At 37.7% G+C, this 19,972-nt stretch overlaps 1 protein-coding gene across 1 annotated transcript in view; it reads right to left on the reverse strand.

Annotated features, from left to right (window-relative positions):
• Positions 1–19,972, reverse strand: part of LOC133638634 (uncharacterized) — a 43,620-nt gene that overhangs the window by 14,036 nt on the left and 9,612 nt on the right. The window contains exons 4-6 of the mRNA XM_062031424.1: positions 13,260–13,424; positions 7,515–7,551; positions 2,268–4,256 (exon numbers count right to left, since the gene is read on the reverse strand). Of these exons, the coding sequence (XP_061887408.1) occupies positions 2,268–4,256; positions 7,515–7,551; positions 13,260–13,424 (2,191 nt within the window). The remainder of the gene's footprint in view (positions 1–2,267; positions 4,257–7,514; positions 7,552–13,259; positions 13,425–19,972) is intronic.

Consider the following 19,972-nt stretch of genomic DNA (forward strand, 5'->3'; position numbering starts at 1 on the left):
GGAAATCTGGGAATATTTGGAATGTGTCAAGGGAAAGCCCGCGATTCCCGAATAGGCTGAACAGTTTGAAGTTGGAACGGTTTGAATCGGATAAAAAATGTTTTGTCCACCAAACGTTTTATGCTGTGCGTGAAATTTGTTGCCGTTACTGACTGAATGAGTTGAAATAGCTGGTGTTGGAATTTTTCCAATCGATCGAGAAATGTTGAATTAGTAACATGTTGAATTGAGAAATGGTATTACAGAATTCTCAAATAAATTCCATGTCCTAAATAAAGGGAATGTTTTGACGGTGGAACGGTTGAAATGCGTTGAAAAATGTGGAAGGAGTAGTCGCCAGAAAAAAGGGTGGAAAAAGGGATTTGGAAAACCAGGAATTCTGGAAAACCCTGGAATATTTTTGAACTTGGAAAAAGAATAGTTCGAATTTCCCGGATGGTGGAATGTGTTGAAGGTGGAATGGTTTGAATGGGTTGAAAAATTTGACAATGGTGGAAGTTTGAAAAATGGCCAATTCATTTTGAATGGGAAAAATGTCCCAGGAGACCTGGAATTCTGGGAAATCTGGGAATATTTGGAATGTGTCAAGGGAAAGCCCGCGATTCCCGAATAGGCTGAACAGTTTGAAGTTGGAACGGTTTGAAACGGATAAAAAAATGTTTTGTCCACCAAACGTTTTATGCTGTGCGTGAACTTTGTTGACGTTATTGACTTGTTGGAGTGCTAATCAGGCATATTTGGTCAGTGCATGACTGCAAGCTAATCAATGCTAACATGCTAAATAGGCCAGCTGTACGTACATATTGCATCATTATGCCTCATTTGCATGTATATTTGAGCTAATTTAATTTCCTTTACTTTCATCTTTTTTGTATATCATTTAGTTTTGCATGTCTCATGGCACATTATCTGTATGTAATATTGGCTGCATTTCAGATAGTTGTTTGTGTGCCATGTTGTTCCAGACCACAGCAAACATTACCTCGCTTGCCAAAGATTGTAATAAATCTATTAAAAGAAGACAGCCTGCCGTTTCCTTTAAGTTGGACACACACATCTATACCTTTGGCCAGTAAAAGCCAGTAATGTCCAGGAGTTATCTCACCTTCTGAGTAGCCTAATGGTTTCTAATGTTGTAAAAATGTGTAGAATAAAAACTAAATTTCAACATTTCTGTCAACAAAGATTTGCTCCAGCCCGCGACACATTCATTTTGATAGTAGGTTATTATAGCTAATATAGACACTTACATCATGTTCATTAGAACACTTATATAAGGCTTTTAATTTTTTGCGGCTCCAGACAGATTTTTTTTTATTTTGTATTTTTGGTCTTTCAACGTTTTGGGTTGCCGACCCCTGATCTAGACAAACCTTTTGTTTCGATCTTTTTTGTATTCAATTCTTATAGAAAACCTTTAAATGTACATTAGCATAGTGTAGCGTACCCAGATGTAAAATATATTTTGCACAATCAGCCTTTTCATATAAAGCCATAAAGGACTGGAACGACCTCACAACAAACTGGAAACGTCTAACAGATTACTCTTCATTCACAATTGAAGTTAAAAAGTGGCTTTGGAGCAATCAAAGCTGCTCACACGGTCAATAAGGTGGGCACTATGTTTGACACATCAACTTAATGTGTATTATATTTATCCATGAGAGCATTTTTGTTGTAAATTGTGAGGTGTGTGTGTTAAAATCATGGTTGTTTTTACAAATGATGACAGATGTGAACAAGAGCATGTATTGTCTTTGTGTGCTGATGTAAATGAGGTGTGGTTGTATTGTATATTAAGTATGTGTCCATAAAAGGGCATTTTATGACTTTCCTTAATTTGATTACATGCTATAGTATGATTTTATTGTCATAATTTTATTGCATGATTTTTGTATCCCTTTAATTTAGGTAGCCAGGGACTGCAGATGGAAATGAGCTATTTAGCTATAATCTGGTACAGAACATATCTGTCTTTGAGCTTAATGTTTCTGTGCATTGTCCCTTCAAATAAAGACTAAATAAACAATTATGCCATTTAAACATATACTATATATATATATATATATATATATATATATATATATATATATATATATATATATATATATATATATATATATATATATATATATATATATATATATATATATATAACTAGCATATATTCAAGCACTTTTCAAATAGCTCCCACTTGCTTTGCATCAACCAAACAGGCTTTTAGACTAAAAAACTACTACTATCCATCTATTATTATCTCGTAATACCTTTGGCGATGTTCCATTTGGAGACTGTATTTGTCGACAGCCCCCGCCTGACCCTCTTCCCGCGCAGTTTCAGGTGAGCTGGTGAGGTTCGTTGACAAACGACACAGTGACGAGCGTCCATTAGCAGGCTCCATGCTCCCTCGGCCGCTGCTTGCAAAACTACTGTAGCTGCTCTCGTCCTCAGGAACGCCCTCGTAGACGTCTGCCTCCAATTCCTGGGTTTCTGGATTATTCTCTGACTCGAAACATCTGGAAGATTCCTTGGTGCCCTCTGAGTAACCCATTGCCTTTTGCATGTCTTCCTGGTAGGCAGCTGGCCGTTTGGCGACATTGGAAAAAACAGAGGCTTTTCTTCTTGTCTTGTAGTCGTCTAGAAGGATGGGATTCTGTACAGGCCTCGGTGGACTCCTCTTGGGTGGTGAATGATAGGTACTTTGGATGTTTGTAGAATATTTGCTGGTATATGAGCCTTGGTGGTCTGTGCATAAAGGTTCTGGATGACGAGGGCGGGCAACTGAGAGTTTTTCTTGGCTTAGAGATTCTATCCACGCATCAGGGGTTAGGAAATCTGTTTCTTGTTGTCTTCTGGAGTCTAAACTTTGTTGCTTGGAGTCCCAAGGTTTAGACCCTTGGCTTACAACTCTGCGTAGCTCTGGCTTTGAGGATTTATCGCAGTAATGGAAACTTGTGCTCCTCCTCATTTCTTCAAACTGACCTCTGCGAGGCAGAGATGAGGCGATTCCGAGGCGCAGCTTGGCTCGTGCAGGCTCGGTCGCGTCGTTGAACTCTGGCTCATCCACACTCATCTCAATACCTACATCCCGCTCAGTTGGCATGGGGTATTCTTCCTCCTCTTCTCTGTTTAGTCTCCTCGCCTCAGAGGAAGGTACATGTGTCGGCATTTCTAAGAAGGGGGATGCAAGGAAATTATCATAGCCCTGTGGTAATTCCTGTACTCTTTCATGGCTCTGTGTTGGAGAGAGATGTGGAGGAGGTAATCCGCCTTTGAAAGAATGGTCTGCTCCCTCACATACGAGTGGGATCTGTCCGGTTGAGGAAGGAGTAGGATGTTGGTTACCACGATTTAAATAAAACGGATTTGGAGGAATGGAAGGACTGAAAGAGGTCCCGTGAACAGACGACGACAAGCAAGGACTTGCAAAACTCTCTCTGTATCTTGGAGGGTGTCTGCATGGCAAGGTGCTGCTCTTAAATTCCCGAACAGACTCATAACCATCGTTATCTCCCTTCTCTGACTCCGGCTGCCCCGTGTCCGTTTCGCCATAAGAGCCTCTGTACAGCGAGTATTTCTCCAGTTCCCTCGCCAGCTCCTCCCTCTCCTGAGCCAATTTCAAGCAGCGACTGAGGTTTCCCTTCTCTCGCTCGTGTTCCATCTGGAGAACCAGAGCGCTGGCTGTTGTCGAAGGCTGGCAGAGGCCTGAGCGGATATGTGGCAGCACTGGGAATGTTGGCGACAGCGCTCTTTTGTGAAAAACACTGGCCAAACTACTGTTTGAACACATGCTGTTCAGGTCGGCAAAGCCGTTATATATTCCTTTGTGATCAACGACGTCAGAGGTTTGCCTGGGGTTGGTTTCAGCTCGTTTGAAAGGTGGGAGATCCACTGAAAGAACAAACGGTGGATTTGTACGGTCTTGCTGCTCTAAGGATAATGATCCAGGTGTGTTATATGTCAGACTTTTCTTGCCGAACGGAAGCATGACAAAGCGGCCATCCGGACCTCTTGAGATCATCTCAACCGAAGGAGTGACGGGACGAGACGATTTAGAACATTTGAAACGATCCAGGCTCCTCGTGTGGTTCGAGTACAACTGCTGCTTGTGATTGCGAATCTCATTGTTGAAGGAGAAGCAATCTGCCTGCGAGGAGAAGGAAGAAATAGTAGAGGACGTGGTGGGGCGGGGGACACTGGCTGGAAGTAGGCTTTTCTTCAACACACTGTCTGGACTGCTGGAGCCTGGAATCTTTCTACAAGTGTGAGCAGGGATGAGAGGTGGGAAAACAATGTTTAGAAAAGGTGCAGGTGTTAGATATATACTGAGGAAATAACAGGAAGCATGAGAGAACAGAGTTAGACCAGTAACAGCAATAATGGGGGGAAAAGGTAGGGATGTCCAATATGGGCTTTCTTACCGATATCCAGTATCAAACAATACTGATATACAGTACAGGCCAAAAGTTTAGGCACACCTTCTCATTCAATGAGTTTTCTTTATTTTCATGACTATTTACATTGTAGATTGTCACTGAAGGCATCAAAACTATGAATGAACACATGGTCAAATAACTGAAAACATGTTTTATATTCTATCCATCCATCCATCTATCTTCTTCCGCTTATCCGAGGTCGGGTCGCAGCCTAAAGCAGGGAAGCCCAGAATTCCCTCTCCCCAGCCACTTCGTTCAGCTCCTCCCGGGGAATCCCGAGGCGTTCCCAGGCCAGCCGGGAGACATAGTCTTCCCAACGTGTCCCGGGTCTTCCCCGTGGCCTCCTACCGGTCGGACGTGCCCGAAAAACCTCCCTAGGGAGGCGTTCGGGTGGCATCCTGACCAGATGCCCGAACCACCTCATCTGGCTCCTCTCCATGTGGAGGAGCAGCGGCTTTACTTTGAGCTCCTCCCGGATGACAGAGCTTCTCACCCTATCTCTAAGGGAGAGACCAGAGGAAACTCATTTCGGCCGCTTGTACCCGTGATCTTGTCCTTTCGGTCATAACCCAAAGCTCAAGACCATAGGTGAGGATGGGAACGTAGATCGACCGGTAAATTGAGAGCTTTGCCTTCCGGCTCAGCTCCTTCTTCACCACAATGGATCGATCGGATTTTATATTCTAGTTTCTTCAAAATAGCCACCCTTTGCTGTGATTACTGCTTTGCACACTCTTGGCATTCTCTCGCCAAGAGGTAGTCACCTGAACTGGTTTTTCATTTCACAGGTGTGCTTGAAGCTCATGGAGAGAATGCCAAGAGTGTGCTAAGCAGTGATCAGAGCAAAGGGTGGCTATTTTGAAGAAACTAGAATATAAAACATGTTTTCAGTTATTTCACCTTGTTTTGTTAAGTACATAACTCCACATGTGTTCATTTATAGTTTTGATGCCTTCAGTGACAATCTACAATGTAAATAGTCATGAAAATAAAGAAAACGCATTGAATGAGAAGGTGTGTCCAAACTTTTGGCCTGTACACTACAAAAACTGAAATCTAAGTAAGATGAAATATGCTTATTTTCTGTCTGATAAGATAATTCTTCTCACTAAGCAGATTTGATGTTAGAGTGTTTTACTTGTTTTAAGTGTTTTAAATGATTTCAGTAAGATATTACAGCTTGTTGCTGAGATTTGATGAGCTATATTGAGTGAAACATGCTTGAAACTAGAATATCAACTGTTGCAAAGCTGTGTCATCAACACTCACAAGTATAAAACTACTTTTTTAAAGTCATCATTTCTTCTTTCAAACATGAAAAAAAAATCATGATTTTGACACAATTGTGACTCACAATTAAAACAGATGACAGCCAAATGGACTTTGCTGTTTTATTTCCAATGAAACAATAGAAAATAGGTACTCATATAGTAGTACAGTTGGCACAGTGCAGTAAACTGACAGTTAATATTTAAACATTTAACATGTGACATTTCTAACTATTTTGAACAGAAATAGTTCATGCACATTCAGATAAATTCCTCAAAATTACAATTAAAAAAATTTTGGCCGGGGGCCGGGCTGTATATATGCGCACTAATTGACTGAAAGAGCACGCACTTGGCGCGATGATGTCATGTTATCCATGGAAAAATGCATTTTTAGACAATATGATTTGCCTGAGCGGCTAGGAGACCCCGAGAGTAACAAGCGGTTGCCTTGTTGCCTTTCCATTAAGAACAATAAAAGAAATTTTTGCACTTGTGCACTTGTTATTAGTGAGAATATACTTATTTTAAGGTATTTTTGGGTTCATTGAAGTTAGCTAATTTCACTTGTTTTGGAAAGTCTTGACAAGCCAAATTTTCTTGTTGTATTGGCAGATAATTTTGCTTAGTTCAAATAAAATACCCCTAATTTTTGTATTTTTGGGGTCCGCACAGGACCTTTTCAAAAGGAATCCCACAGGGAGTCCTTTTGCAATGGGACGAAAGGACCCTATTGAAATTGTAAGGTTTTATTATTATTATTATTATTATTATTATTATTTTACAGACCCCACAAAGAACGCTAATTTGACCCACTTAACATGCTCCAAAACTCACCAAATTTGACACACAAATCAGGACCTGCGAAAATTTCAACAAAATTACAAAACCAAACCCCAAAAATAAAAATTGAGCTCTAGCGCCCCCTAGGAAAACATAAAAACAAACTGCCTGTAACTCCCACTAGGAAGGTCGTAGAGACATGAAACAAAAACCTCTATGTAGGTCAGATTTAGACCTACATTTCATAATTTTACATCCTCGGGCAAAAACCAACAGGAAGTTGGCAATTTCCCCTTCAAGACAAAATTGTACTAAAAAAACTCGTTTTTGCCTCTTTGAGCTGTAATTTGACCCCCTTAAAATACTTCAAAACTCACCAAACTTCTCACACACATCTGGACTGGTAGAAATTGCGATCTCAAAAAATAACCGAACCCCGAAACTAGAAATTGTGCTCTAGAGCAATTTTTAAATAAAACAGAGAAAAAACTGCTTTTTAGAGGAAAACTCAGACAAAACTGCTTACAACTTCCGGTAGGAACGTCTTAGAGACATGAAACAAATACCTCTATGTAGGTCTCGCCTAGTTTTTCCTTGTTTTTGAACACTTGAATTTTTGCAGTGTACACATTAACTTTGTGTGTTAGCTCATGCTAGTGATTTGGCTTGATTAACCAGAGCCCTGCAATCATTACAATTGTATTTTATAATCCCAAGCCAAGGGCAAACTTGGAAACAATTCCGCCATCGCGGAGTCGCAAGCAGCAAGCTTGTTGAGCACGGCCAAGTTTGATACTGCTTGCCGATATGATAATCGGCAGAAAAACCTCAAAACAGATATGATTCTACAACACATTTTTAGGCCGGTAATATCGAATAGCCGAAAATATCAGACATCCCTATAAAAAGGGTATGAAAATAGAAAACACATTTTGAACTTTTAGAAACCATTTTCCAGAGAGCAGAAGGGAGGAAAAAGGTAAGTGTGACTTGTGTAAAGGACACGATTAAAGGGCAGAGTACTTACATTGATGGGGAGCACTTATAGATGGCAGGTGGGGGTTCTGGAAGGGAGGGGGAGGGGCAACATGGTGTCGAGCTTATTACAGGGTTTAATCAAATTGACCAAGTATTCAAAAACATGTTATCCTAGTACACACGTGTCAAACTCAAGGCCCGGGGGCCAGATGTGGCCCTGGAAAGCCTGGAAATAATATGTATCAATAAAGTACTGTAACTTTTCTGACTAAATGTATTCTTTCTTTCTATTTTGGGAGGAAAAAATATATGTAATCGCAAATTATGTTAACTTAAATATTGTCTAATTATGCAAAAATATATTATTTTAAATAGAAATAAATACTTATAATAATGATTTCAAAGCAAGCTATGCATCAAAATGTAAAAGTAGCAATAGATTTCATCGTCAAATTGTGAAATTGATTGTGGTTTTTACAGCATTTTTTAAAATGAAAAAACAGTACTTTTGTTAGAATAATTGTCTCTAAGTTATCACAAAAACTTTGTGTTACATTGAGTGCCCGGCAAGAAGACAAAAGCTGTCTTTGAAACCTACCAAGTAGAAGGCTCGTAAAACTCCACTGTGTAAGCGGGAAAGCAACATGAAGGGTTTACTGTTTTCTTTCATGTATGGTAATCAACAGAAAGATATTGTTCTAACCCAAGGACTTCAAAGCGTAGAGAAGGCAGGATCTGCCCAATTTCCAGACGACCTCTTTTTGAACCTCCTTTTGAACTATTTTATGGACGTCTTTTTGAACTGTTTTACGAACTTTTTTTTGAACTGACCGTTTCTGTGAACTGTTTGCGACGTTTGTAATTTGGAAGCAGCTGTGGCCATGTGGTCGGGGAGGGTCCAAAATACAAGGAGGAGGCGTGCAATCTTTTGGCAGAACGTAATGACACTGTCCGAGGGTACAGACGGGCACGTTTCTCCACACTGAATCACATTGAATTCTGTCTCTGTTTGATTCTTTGCTTCTTGTCTTGTTTAATAGATGTCATCAGTGTTTGAACCTGACAACTTGTTTTACTGTAATAAACTGTGGTGCCTTTTTGGGATTTACAGTAATACACCGAAAAAATGTACAGTTGTTGATTTGCAGTGAAAGAAAAAAACAACATTTGCATTTTTTTTATTTACAGTAAAAAAACTAATGTAAATTGTACAGTAAAATTCTGGCAACTGAGCTGCTTTTTTTTTTTTTTTTTTACCATAAAACATCAGTACTATTTTTCCATTTACAGTAATATACACTACATTTTGAGGTGAAATTATTGCAACTTACCACATTTTTTTTTACATTTTAGTTTTTTTTAAATCTACTAATAAAATGCCTTTTAAAAAATGGTGGAGAGAAGGCAGGATCTGCCCAATTTCCAGACGACCTCTTTTTGAACCTCCTTTTGAACTATTTTATGAACCCTTTTTGAACTATTTTATGGACGTCTTTTTGAACTGTTTTACGAACTTTTTTTTGAACTGACCGTTTCTGCGAACTGTTTGCGACCTTTGTAATTTGGAAGCAGCTGTGGCCATGTGGTCGGGGAGGGTCCAAAATACAAGGAGGAGGCGTGCAATCTTTTGGCAGAACGTAATGACACTGTCCGAGGGTACAGACGGGCACGTTTGTCCTCACTGAACCACATTGAATTCTTTCTCTGTTTGATTCTTTGCTTCTTGTCTTGTTTAATAAATGTCATCAGTGTTTGAACCTGACAACTTTTTTTACTGTAATAAACTGTGGTGCCTTTTTGGGATTTACAGTAATACATCGAAAAAATGTACAGTTGTTGATTTGCAGTGAAAGAAAAAAACAAAATTTGCATTTTTTTTATTTACAGTAAAAAAACTAATGTAAATTTTACAGTAAAATTCTGGCAACTGAGCTGCTTTTTTTTTTTTTTTTACCATAAAAACATCAGTACTGTTTTTCCATTTACAGTAATATACACTACATTTTGAGGTGAAATTATTGCAACTTACCACATTTTTTTTTACATTTTAGTTTTTTTTAAATCTACTAATAAAATGCATTTTAAAAAATGGTGGAGAGAAGGCAGGATCTGCCCAATTTCCAGACGACCTCTTTTTGAACCTCCTTTTGAACTATTTTATGAACCCTTTTTGAACTATTTTATGGACGTCTTTTTGAACTATTTTACAAACTTTTTTTTTGAACTGACCATTTCTGCGAACTGTTTGCGACCTTTGTAATTTGGAAGCAGCTGTGGCCATGTGGTCGGGGAGGGTCCAAAATACAAGAAGGAGGCGTGCAATCTTTTGGCAGAACATAATGACACTGTCCGAGGGTACAGACGGGCACGTTTCTCCACACTGAACCACATTGAATTCTGTCTCTGTTTGATTCTTTGCTTCTTGTCTTGTTTAATAGATGTCATCAGTGTTTGAACCTGACAACTTTTTTTACTGTAATAAACTCTGGTGCCTTTTTGGGATTTACAGTAATACACCGAAAAAATGTACAGTTGTTGATTTGCAGTGAAAGAAAAAAACAAAATTTGCATTTTTTTATTTACAGTAAAAAAACTAATGTAAATTTTACAGTAAAATTCTGGCAACTGAGCTGCTTCTTTTTTTTTTTTACCATAAAAACATCAGTACTGTTTTTCCATTTACAGTAATATACACTACATTTTGAGGTGAAATTATTGCAACCTACCACATTTTCTTTTACATTTTTTTTATTTTTATATCTACTAATAAAATGCATTTTAAAAAATGGTGGATCTGCCCAATTTCCAGACGACCTCTTTTTGAACCTCCTTTTGAACTATTTTATGAACCCTTTTTGAACTATTTTATGGACGTCTTTTTGAACTGTTTTACAAACTTTTTTTTTAACTGACCGTTTCTGTGAACTGTTTGCGACCTTTGTAATTTGGAAGCAGCTGTGGCCATGTGGTCGGGGAGGGTCCAAAATACAAGGAGGAGGCGTGCAATCTTTTGGCAGAACGTAATGACACTGTCCGAGGGTACAGACGGGCACGTTTCTCCACACTGAACCACATTGAATTCTGTCTCTGTTTGATTCTTTGCTTCTTGTCTTGTTTAATAGATGTCATCAGTGTTTGAACCTGACAACTTTTTTTACTGTAATAAACTGTGGTGCCTTTTTGGGATTTACAGTAATACACCGAAAAAATGTACAGTTGTTGATTTGCAGTGAAAGAAAAAAACAACATTTGCATTTTTTTTATTTACAGTAAAAAAACTAATGTAAATTTTACAGTAAAATTCTGGCAACTGAGCTGCTTTTTTTTTTTTTTTTTTTTTTTTTACCATAAAAACATCACTACTATTTTTCCATTTACAGTAATATACACTACCTTTTGAGGTGAAATTATTGCAACTTACCACATTTTTTTTTACATTTTAGTTTTTTTTAAATCTACTAATAAAAGGCATTTTAAAAAATGGTGGAGAGAAGGCAGGATCTGCCCAATTTCCAGACGACCTCTTTTTGAACCTCCTTTTGAACTATTTTATGAACCCTTTTTTAACTATTTTATGGACGTCTTTTTGAACTGTTTTACGAACTTTTTTTTGAACTGACCGTTTCTGCGAACTGTTTGCGACCTTTGTAATTTGGAAGCAGCTGTGGCCATGTGGTCGGGGAGGGTCCAAAATACAAGGAGGAGGCGTGCAATCTTTTGGCAGAACGTAATGACACTGTCCGAGGGTACAGACGGGCACGTTTCTCCACATTGAACCACATTGAATTCTGTCTCTGTTTGATTCTTTGCTTCTTGTCTTGTTTAACAGATGTCATCAGTGTTTGAACCTGACAACTTTTTTTTACTGTAATAAACTGTGGTGCCTTTTTGGGATTTACAGTAATACACCGAAAAATGTACAGTTGTTGATTTGCAGTGAAAGAAAAAAACAAAATTTGCATTTTTTTTTTATTTACAGTAAAAAAACTAATGTAAATTGTACAGTAAAATTCTGGCAACTGAGCTGCTTTTTTTTTTTACCATAAAAACATCAGTACTGTTTTTCCATTTACAGTAATATACACTACATTTTGAGGTGAAATTATTGCAACTTACCACATTTTTTTTTACATTTTTTTTAAATCTACTAATAAAATGCATTTTAAAAAATGGTGGAGAGAAGGCAGGATCTGCCCAATTTCCAGACGACCTCTTTTTGAACCTCCTTTTGAACTATTTTATGAACCCTTTTTGAACTATTTTATGGACGTCTTTTTGAACTGTTTTACAAACTTTTTTTTGAACTGACCGTTTCTGCGAACTGTTTGCGACCTTTGTAATTTGGAAGCAGCTGTGGCCATGTGGTCGGGGAGGGTCCAAAATACAAGGAGGAGGCGTGCAATCTTTTGGCAGAACATAATGACACTGTCCGAGGGTACAGACGGGCACGTTTGTCCTCACTGAACCACATTTAATTCTGTCTCTGTTTGATTCTTTGCTTCTTGTCTTGTTTAACAGATGTCATCAGTGTTTGAACCTGACAACTTTTTTTACTGTAATAAACTGTGGTGCCTTTTTGGGATTTACAGTAATACACCGAAAAAATGTACAGTTGTTGATTTGCAGTGAAAGAAAAAAACAAAATTTGCATTTTTTTTATTTACAGTAAAAAAACTAATGTAAATTTTACAGTAAAATTCTGGCAACTGAGCTGCTTTTTTTTTTTTTTTTTACCATAAAAACATCAGTACTGTTTTTCCATTTACAGTAATATACACTACATTTTGAGGTGAAATTATTGCAACTTACCACATTTTCTTTTACATTTTTTTTTTTTAAAATCTACTAATAAAATGCATTTTAAAAAATGGTGGATCTGCCCAATTTCCAGACGACCTCTTTTTGAACCTCCTTTTGAACTATTTTATGAACCCTTTTTGAACTATTTTATGGACGTCTTTTTGAACAGTTTTACAAACTTTTTTTTGAACTGACCGTTTCTGCGAACTGTTTGCGACCTTTGTAATTTGGAAGCAGCTGTGGCCATGTGGTCGGGGAGGGTCCAAAATACAAGGAGGAGGCGTGCAATCTTTTGGCAGAACGTAATGACACTGTCCGAGGGTACAGACGGGCACGTTTCTCCACACTGAACCACATTGAATTCTGTCTCTGTTTGATTCTTTGCTTCTTGTCTTGTTTAATAAATGTCATCAGTGTTTGAACCTGACAACTTTTTTTACTGTAATAAACTGTGGTGCCTTTTTGGGATTTACAGTAATACACCGAAAAAATGTACAGTTGTTGATTCGCAGTGAAAGAAAAAAACAAAATTTGCATTTTTTTTTTATTTACAGTAAAAAAACTAATGTAAATTTTACAGTAAAATTCTGGCAACTGAGCTGCTTTTTTTTTTTTTTTTACCATAAAAACATCAGCACTGTTTTTCCATTTACAGTAATATACACTACATTTTGAGGTGAAATTATTGCAACTTACCACATTTTTTTTTACATTTTAGTTTTTTTTAAATCTACTAATAAAATGCATTTAAAAAAATGGTGTAATAATAGTATTCACTGTTAGAAGCGGCCCTCTGGGGCCAAACATAACTGCGACGTGGCCCTCAGTGAAAACCACTTTGACACCTCCGTCCTAGTATAACTGGAATAAATCCATTTTAGTGAGGTTTAATTTATAAAACTGCATGTTATAACTACTTCTGAAGAAACTATTCTATTTATGATGTTCTTCATCAGTGAGTGCCTGCTTAGTGTCAGACAAGGCGGTGGTTTACCGTTCTTCTTCCGGCGACGTACATTCCTTCTGTGGCTGATGAGGCAGGCGGACCCCAACAGCAAGACCAGCGCCAAACACATGAAACCAACCCCGCCTAGAATGCCGGCCAATATGGGTTCAGGAGACTCCAGCAGTCTGGATGTCAAAGGGTACATCTCCATACCTGTCACAATATTCACCAGAGATCAATTAGATCAGATTCAACACAGCTAATCTGGACTGCAATCACGTAAAACTAACATAAAATGCAGTTGAGGAATCCATCTTTAAAACATTGCATTGGTCTGTCAAATTTAACACATTGATGCATGTAATTTATTTCAAAAATGATCACATAAATCATGTATAAACTCAGTTTATACCCCAATTTATTTTGAGCGCACATGCTCGTTTACCTTAACAACAGATGGTTACCTAGAACAGAATTGAATCGCAAGATGGATCACATCATGGAAAAGCTGGTAAGGGAAAAATTGGATATGAGGGCCAGCATGGACGAATAGAACAGACAAGTCATTGTAATGTCTGCTCGCGGAAAAACAAAAATCCTAATCTACGATTTGACTCCCTCGAATGGCCTTGACGCTCCAACAACAGGAGCAGGCTGTTCTGAAAACATCCCCCGAGGACACTTCAATGATGGACGCTTTTTACCTCCCTCCCTCCTCACGACACCTTGAGTCGAACTTTTGCTTGCATGCAGAACGGCCCCAGGCCTATGAACATGAACACTACATCAACACACCCAAGACAATGGGCATATACACACACACCCCTCCTCCCCCACCGCTTGATTCCCCTTCGGGGTGATGGACGGCTAGCAGCGCTTCATAGCAGCAGTCGACCTCCAGGGGTCAAGCCCCCTACCTCTGTTGCGAGTTATCATGATTAAATGTAACGTGTTTATGTTCTATAAAATGTTGCCGACTATACTGCCTTTTTTTTTTTTTTTTACTATAAAATCTACGGTTGTTGTTACTGTAAATGGAAAAAAATGGTACCACAGTTATTTTACGGTGACAAACTGGCAGCTCAGTAGCCAGAATTAAAAAAAATAGCAGTGGTACTGTTTTTCTATTTACAGTAATATGTTGAACAAACTACCTTTAATTTTACAGTAGGATTCTGGCAACTGAGCTGCCAGTATTTTACCGTTAAATAACCGTGGCACCATTTTGAAATGGTAAATAAACAGTGGGTACTGTTTTCCATCTACTGTAATATAATGTTTAAAAAAAAAATCTGTAGATTTTGCATTAAAAAATGCTGACCAGAATTTTAATGTGAAATATACAGATGTTTTTTTTTTTTACAGTGTACGTAAAAAATTATATTTAAGAATAAAATGCATAGGAAAATTCGTAAATTATTCACTGATGGCAGCCAGTTTGACATCCCTGAATTAAGGACACTTAAGTATGTCTAACTTGTGTGCTATTGTGGGCTTAACTGTTGTTTAGGTTCTATCTCCTACACTGCAAAAACTGAAATCTGAGTAAAATTAAATATCTCAAATAAGGGTGATATTTGCTTGTTTTCTGTCTGATAAGATCATTCTTCTCACTAAGCAGATTTGATGTTAGAGTGTTTTACTTGTTTTAAGGGTTTTGGTCCTAAATGATCTCAGTAAGATATTACAGCTTGTTGCTGAGATTTGATGAGCTATATTGAGTAAAACATGCTTGAAACTAGAATATCAACTGTTGCAAAGCTGTGTCATCAACACTCACAAGTATAAAACTACTTTTTTAAAGTCATCATTTCTTATTTCAAGCATGAAAAAAAAAAATCATGACTTTGACACAATTGTGTCTCATAATTAAAACAGATGACAGCCAAATGGACTTTGCTGTTTTATTTTCAATGAAACAATAGAAAATACGTACTCATATAGTAGTACAGTTGTTATTAGTGAGAATTAGGGATGTCCGATAATTGCGTTAAAATGTAATATCGGAAATTATCGGTATCGGTTTTTTTATTATCGGTATCAGTTTTTTTTTAATTTTATTTATTTTTTAATTTAATTAAATCAACATAAAAAACACAAGATACACTTAAAATTAATGCACCAACCCAAAAAACCTCCCTCCTCATTCACACAAAAGGGTTGTTTCTTTCTGTTATTAATATTCTGCTTCCTACATTATATATCAATATATATCAATACAGTCTGCAAGGGATACAGTCCGTAAGCACACATGATTGTGCGTGCTGCTGGTCCACTAATAGTACTAACCTTTAACAGTTAATGTTACTCATTTTCATTAATTACTAGTTTCTATGTAACTGTTTTTATATTGTTTTACTTTCTTTTTTATTCAAGAAAATGTTTTTAATTTATTTATCTTATTTTATTTTATAATTTTTTTTTAAAAAAGTACCTTATCTTCACCATACCTGGTTGTCCAAATTAGACATAATAATGTGTTAATTCCACGACTGTATATATCGGTTGACATCGGTATCGGTTGATATCGGTATCGGTAATTAAAGAGTTGGTCAATATCGGAATATCGGATATCGGCAAAAAGCCATTATCGGACATGCCTAGTGAGAATATACTTATTTTAAGGTATTTTTGGGTTCATTGAGGTTAGCTCATTTTACTTGTTTTGGAAAGTCTTGACAAGCCAAATGTTCTTGTTCTATTGGCAGATAATTTTGCTTAGTTCAAGTAAAATACCCCTAATTATTTTGTTTTTGAACACTGACTTTTTGCAGTGTACTGTTTTTCTATTTACAGTATAATGTGGTAGAATAATTATGTATATATTATCACACTAACTTCAGTATGCTTAAAGTCTGTTGCTTTAGTTATTAGCTATTGTGCTCAAGTTAGACTTTTCTAATCTATGCAAGGACAAAACTTCTTGTCTGAGGGGTGGCCTCAGCCGTAGCTGTTATCATTGTTTTAGCCCGCTAACAGCCAAGGATTTCAACGACCTCAACGAAGATAAGACGACAGCATGCAGACGAAGCAGAGACAACAAAGACCTCACAAAGATAAGATGACAACACGCAGACAAAGCGGGGACAAGGCGAAATCACAAGGCCCCCAGCACATTCTGTCACGCATTGTGCGTCCTGGACCTGCTTTGCATAATATATGTGACCCCTCCTTTTAGAGGCGGCCTCAGTGATGTAAACTATGGAACTTTGAATAAAAACAGGGACGCGGGAGCTGAACCTTAGAGCGTAGGGCGAGACTGTGACTAAGCGTGCAGCTCCATGCGTTCTCCTCATGAGCTAAATTGAACTTTGTCTCTGCATGATTCCTTGCTTCTTGTCTGATTAATAGATGTCATCAGTGTTTGAACCTGCCTGAAAACTACCTTTAATTTTACAGTAAGATTCTGGCAACTAAGCTGCCAGTATTTTAATGTTAAATAACTGTGGCACCATTTTAAAATGGTAAATAAACTTTGGGTACGGTTTTCCATCTACTGTACTATAATTAATATTTTTACTTAAAAAAAGTAAAAAAAATCTTTTGAAAATTGCATCAAATGTGTCATCTTTTGTGCATTTTGGAATTGAAGTAAAGTCTCACCATTGAGGTCCACAAATATGTTGCAGATGTACATTAACACAGAAGATTAACCAAACAAGATAATGTAGCATAAATTAAAAAATATATTTTTCTAAGTTGAAAATGGATGGATGGATGGATGGGTTTGTCTTCACCGCCTTGTCTGCATAAAAACAAATCTGTAGATTTTGCACAAAAAAATGGTGACTAAAATTTTTATGTGAATGATACAGATGGTTTTTTTTTTACAGTGTACTTAAATTGTTTATATATATATATATATATATATATATATATATATATATATATATATATATATATATATATATATATATATATATATATATATATATATATATATATATATATATTTATATATAAATATATATATATATATATATATATATATATATATATATATATATATATATATATATATATATATATATATATATATATTATATATATATTTTATAATAAAATGCATAGGAAAATTCGTAAATTATTCACTGATGGCAGCCAGTTTGACATCCCTGAATTAAGGACACTTATGTGTGCTATTGTGTGCTTAGCTGTTGTTTAGGTTCTATCTCCTAGTAGCATATAGCTCACCTTTTGTAAAATACTTCATCAAAAAGCAAGAAAATATCATAGTTGTGTGCCTATTGGAGGATATTTAAATGTTACCTGGCAGTAAACGGGCAGCAGGGGTGCACGTATTGTTACTTGTATCGGAGATTTTAGATGGAAGCCTGCATTATCCGATACTTGTTTGTTTTGTTTGTGTTGATACGGGATCAGGACATGCCTACTTCTAACATCCTGCAGCGGCCCTATGTCCAGCCTGGCTTGTCCACTGCTGCTGTTGTTATTGTGATCCTACCCCAAAATGGATGTAAAAGGCAGACAGCAAGACCACAAACACTTTTCCAAGCCATTTCTAAACAGCAGTTTACCAGATGGCTATGAGCAACAAACCATCTGGTGTGCGAGATTTACCTCAAATTTAGCTATACAACCATCCAGAAATGGTAGATGTGGAGGAATATACTATAACTCCAGAGCAAAAACAGAATTGTTGCTGTCAAATGAAATTCATCGCCATATCTGAACAGAAATTTAGATGGATAAATGCTTTTTATCAGGCAGAGGTGGCTCAAGACAACATGTCTTCTCTTTAAAAGTGCATGGAAGAGGGCATTAATGCACTGTTTGTGCATACTGAATTTTCCGGACCATAGGGCACACCGGATTTTAAAGGCCTACTAAAATGATTTTTTTTTATTTAAACGGGAATAGCAGATCCATTCTATGTGTCATACTTGATCATTTCGCGATATTGCCATATTTTTTACTGAAAGGATTTAGTAGAGAAAATCGACGATAAAGTTCGCAACTTTTGCTCGCTGATAAAAAAAAAGCCTTGCCTGTAGCGGAAGTAGCGTGACGTCACAGGAGCTAGTATTCCTCACAATTCCCCGTTGTTTACAATGGAGCGAGAGATTCGGAGCGACAAAGCGACGATTACCCCATTAATTTGAGCGAGGATGAAAGATTTGTAGATGAGGAACGTTACAGTGAAGGACTAGAGAGGCAGTGATGGACGTATCTTTTTTCGCTCTGACCGTAACTTAGGTACAAGCTGACTCATTGGATTCCACACTCTCCTTTTTCTATTGTGGATCACGGATTTGTATTTTAAACCACCTCGGATACTATATCCTCTTGAAAATGAGAGTCGAGAACGCGAAATGGACATTTATAGTGACTTTTATCTCTACGACAATACATCGGTGACACACTTAGCAACTGAGCTAACGTGATAGCATCGTTCTCAAATGAAGATAGAAACAAAATAAATAACCCCCTGACTGGAAGGATAGACAGAAGATCAACAATACTATTAAACCATGTACATGTAACTACACGGTTAAAAATTCTCAGCCTGGTAAGGCTTAACAATGCTGTTGCTAACGACGCTAAGGCTAATTTAGCAACTTAGCAACCGGACCTCACAGAGCTATGATAAAAACATTAGCGCTCCACCTACGCCAGCCAGCCCTCATCTTCCCATCAACACCCGTGCTCACCTGCGTTCCAGCGATCGACGGCGCGACGAAGGACTTCACCCGTGGGTTTGGCGGCAAGCATCGGCTAGGCGTCTGCTAAGTAGTCCTTGTTGTGTTGCTGTAAGTATTGTACTTAGCCGCTAATACACCGATCGATCCCACCTACAACGTTCTTCTTTGCAGCCTCCATTGTTCATTAAACAAATTGCAAAAGATTCACCAACACAGATGTCCAGAATACCGTGGAATTTTGTCGAAGAAAACAAGAGGTTTCTGTATCGGGTTCGATGGGGTCCAACCACTTCCGTGGATTTTGTGACGTCACGCACATAAATCATATCCAAAGGAGTTTTTCAACCGGAAGTGTGGCGGGAATTTTAAAATGTCACTTTATAAGTTAACCCGGCCGTATTGGCATGTGTTGCAATGTTAAGATTTCATCATTGATATATAAACTATCAGACTGCGTGGTCGCTAGTAGTGGCTCTCAGTAGGCCTTTAAGGCGCAATGACGATGAGCGGGTCTAGTCGGGTATATTTTCATAAAAAAGGTGCACCGGATTATAAGGCACATTAAAGGGGTTATATTATTTATTTATTTTTCTAAATGTACACTTCCCTGTGGTCTTCATAACACGTAATGGTGGTTCTTTGCTCAAAATGTTGCATAGATGATGAAAAAACATTCGACCGGCACTCTCTAATGGCTAACGTTCCTTTCACTGGGACTAAGGGGGCCAAGGCAACTCCTGAACAACAACCCCACACCATAATTCCTCCTCCACCAAATTTCACACTCGGCACAATGCAGTCCGAAATGTAGCGTTCTCCTGGCAACCTCCAAACCCAGACTGGTCCATCAGATTGCCAGATGGAAAAGTGTGACTCATCAGTCCAGAGAAGGTGTCTCCACTGCTCTAGAGTCCAGTGGTTTGCAAATCATTGTATTCCGTTTATATTTACATCCAACACAATTCCCCAACTCATATGGAAACGGGGTTTGCACGTGTGTCTAATCCACAACACGTGTCCTTGAAGGATCGTTATCTGCGAATCTTAAAAATGGTATTGTTCTGGATAATTTGTAGAGATGTCCGATAATATCGGCCT

This window comes from Entelurus aequoreus, linkage group LG21 (genome assembly GCF_033978785.1).
Source record: "Entelurus aequoreus isolate RoL-2023_Sb linkage group LG21, RoL_Eaeq_v1.1, whole genome shotgun sequence".
Classification (NCBI taxonomy): domain Eukaryota; kingdom Metazoa; phylum Chordata; class Actinopteri; order Syngnathiformes; family Syngnathidae; genus Entelurus; species Entelurus aequoreus.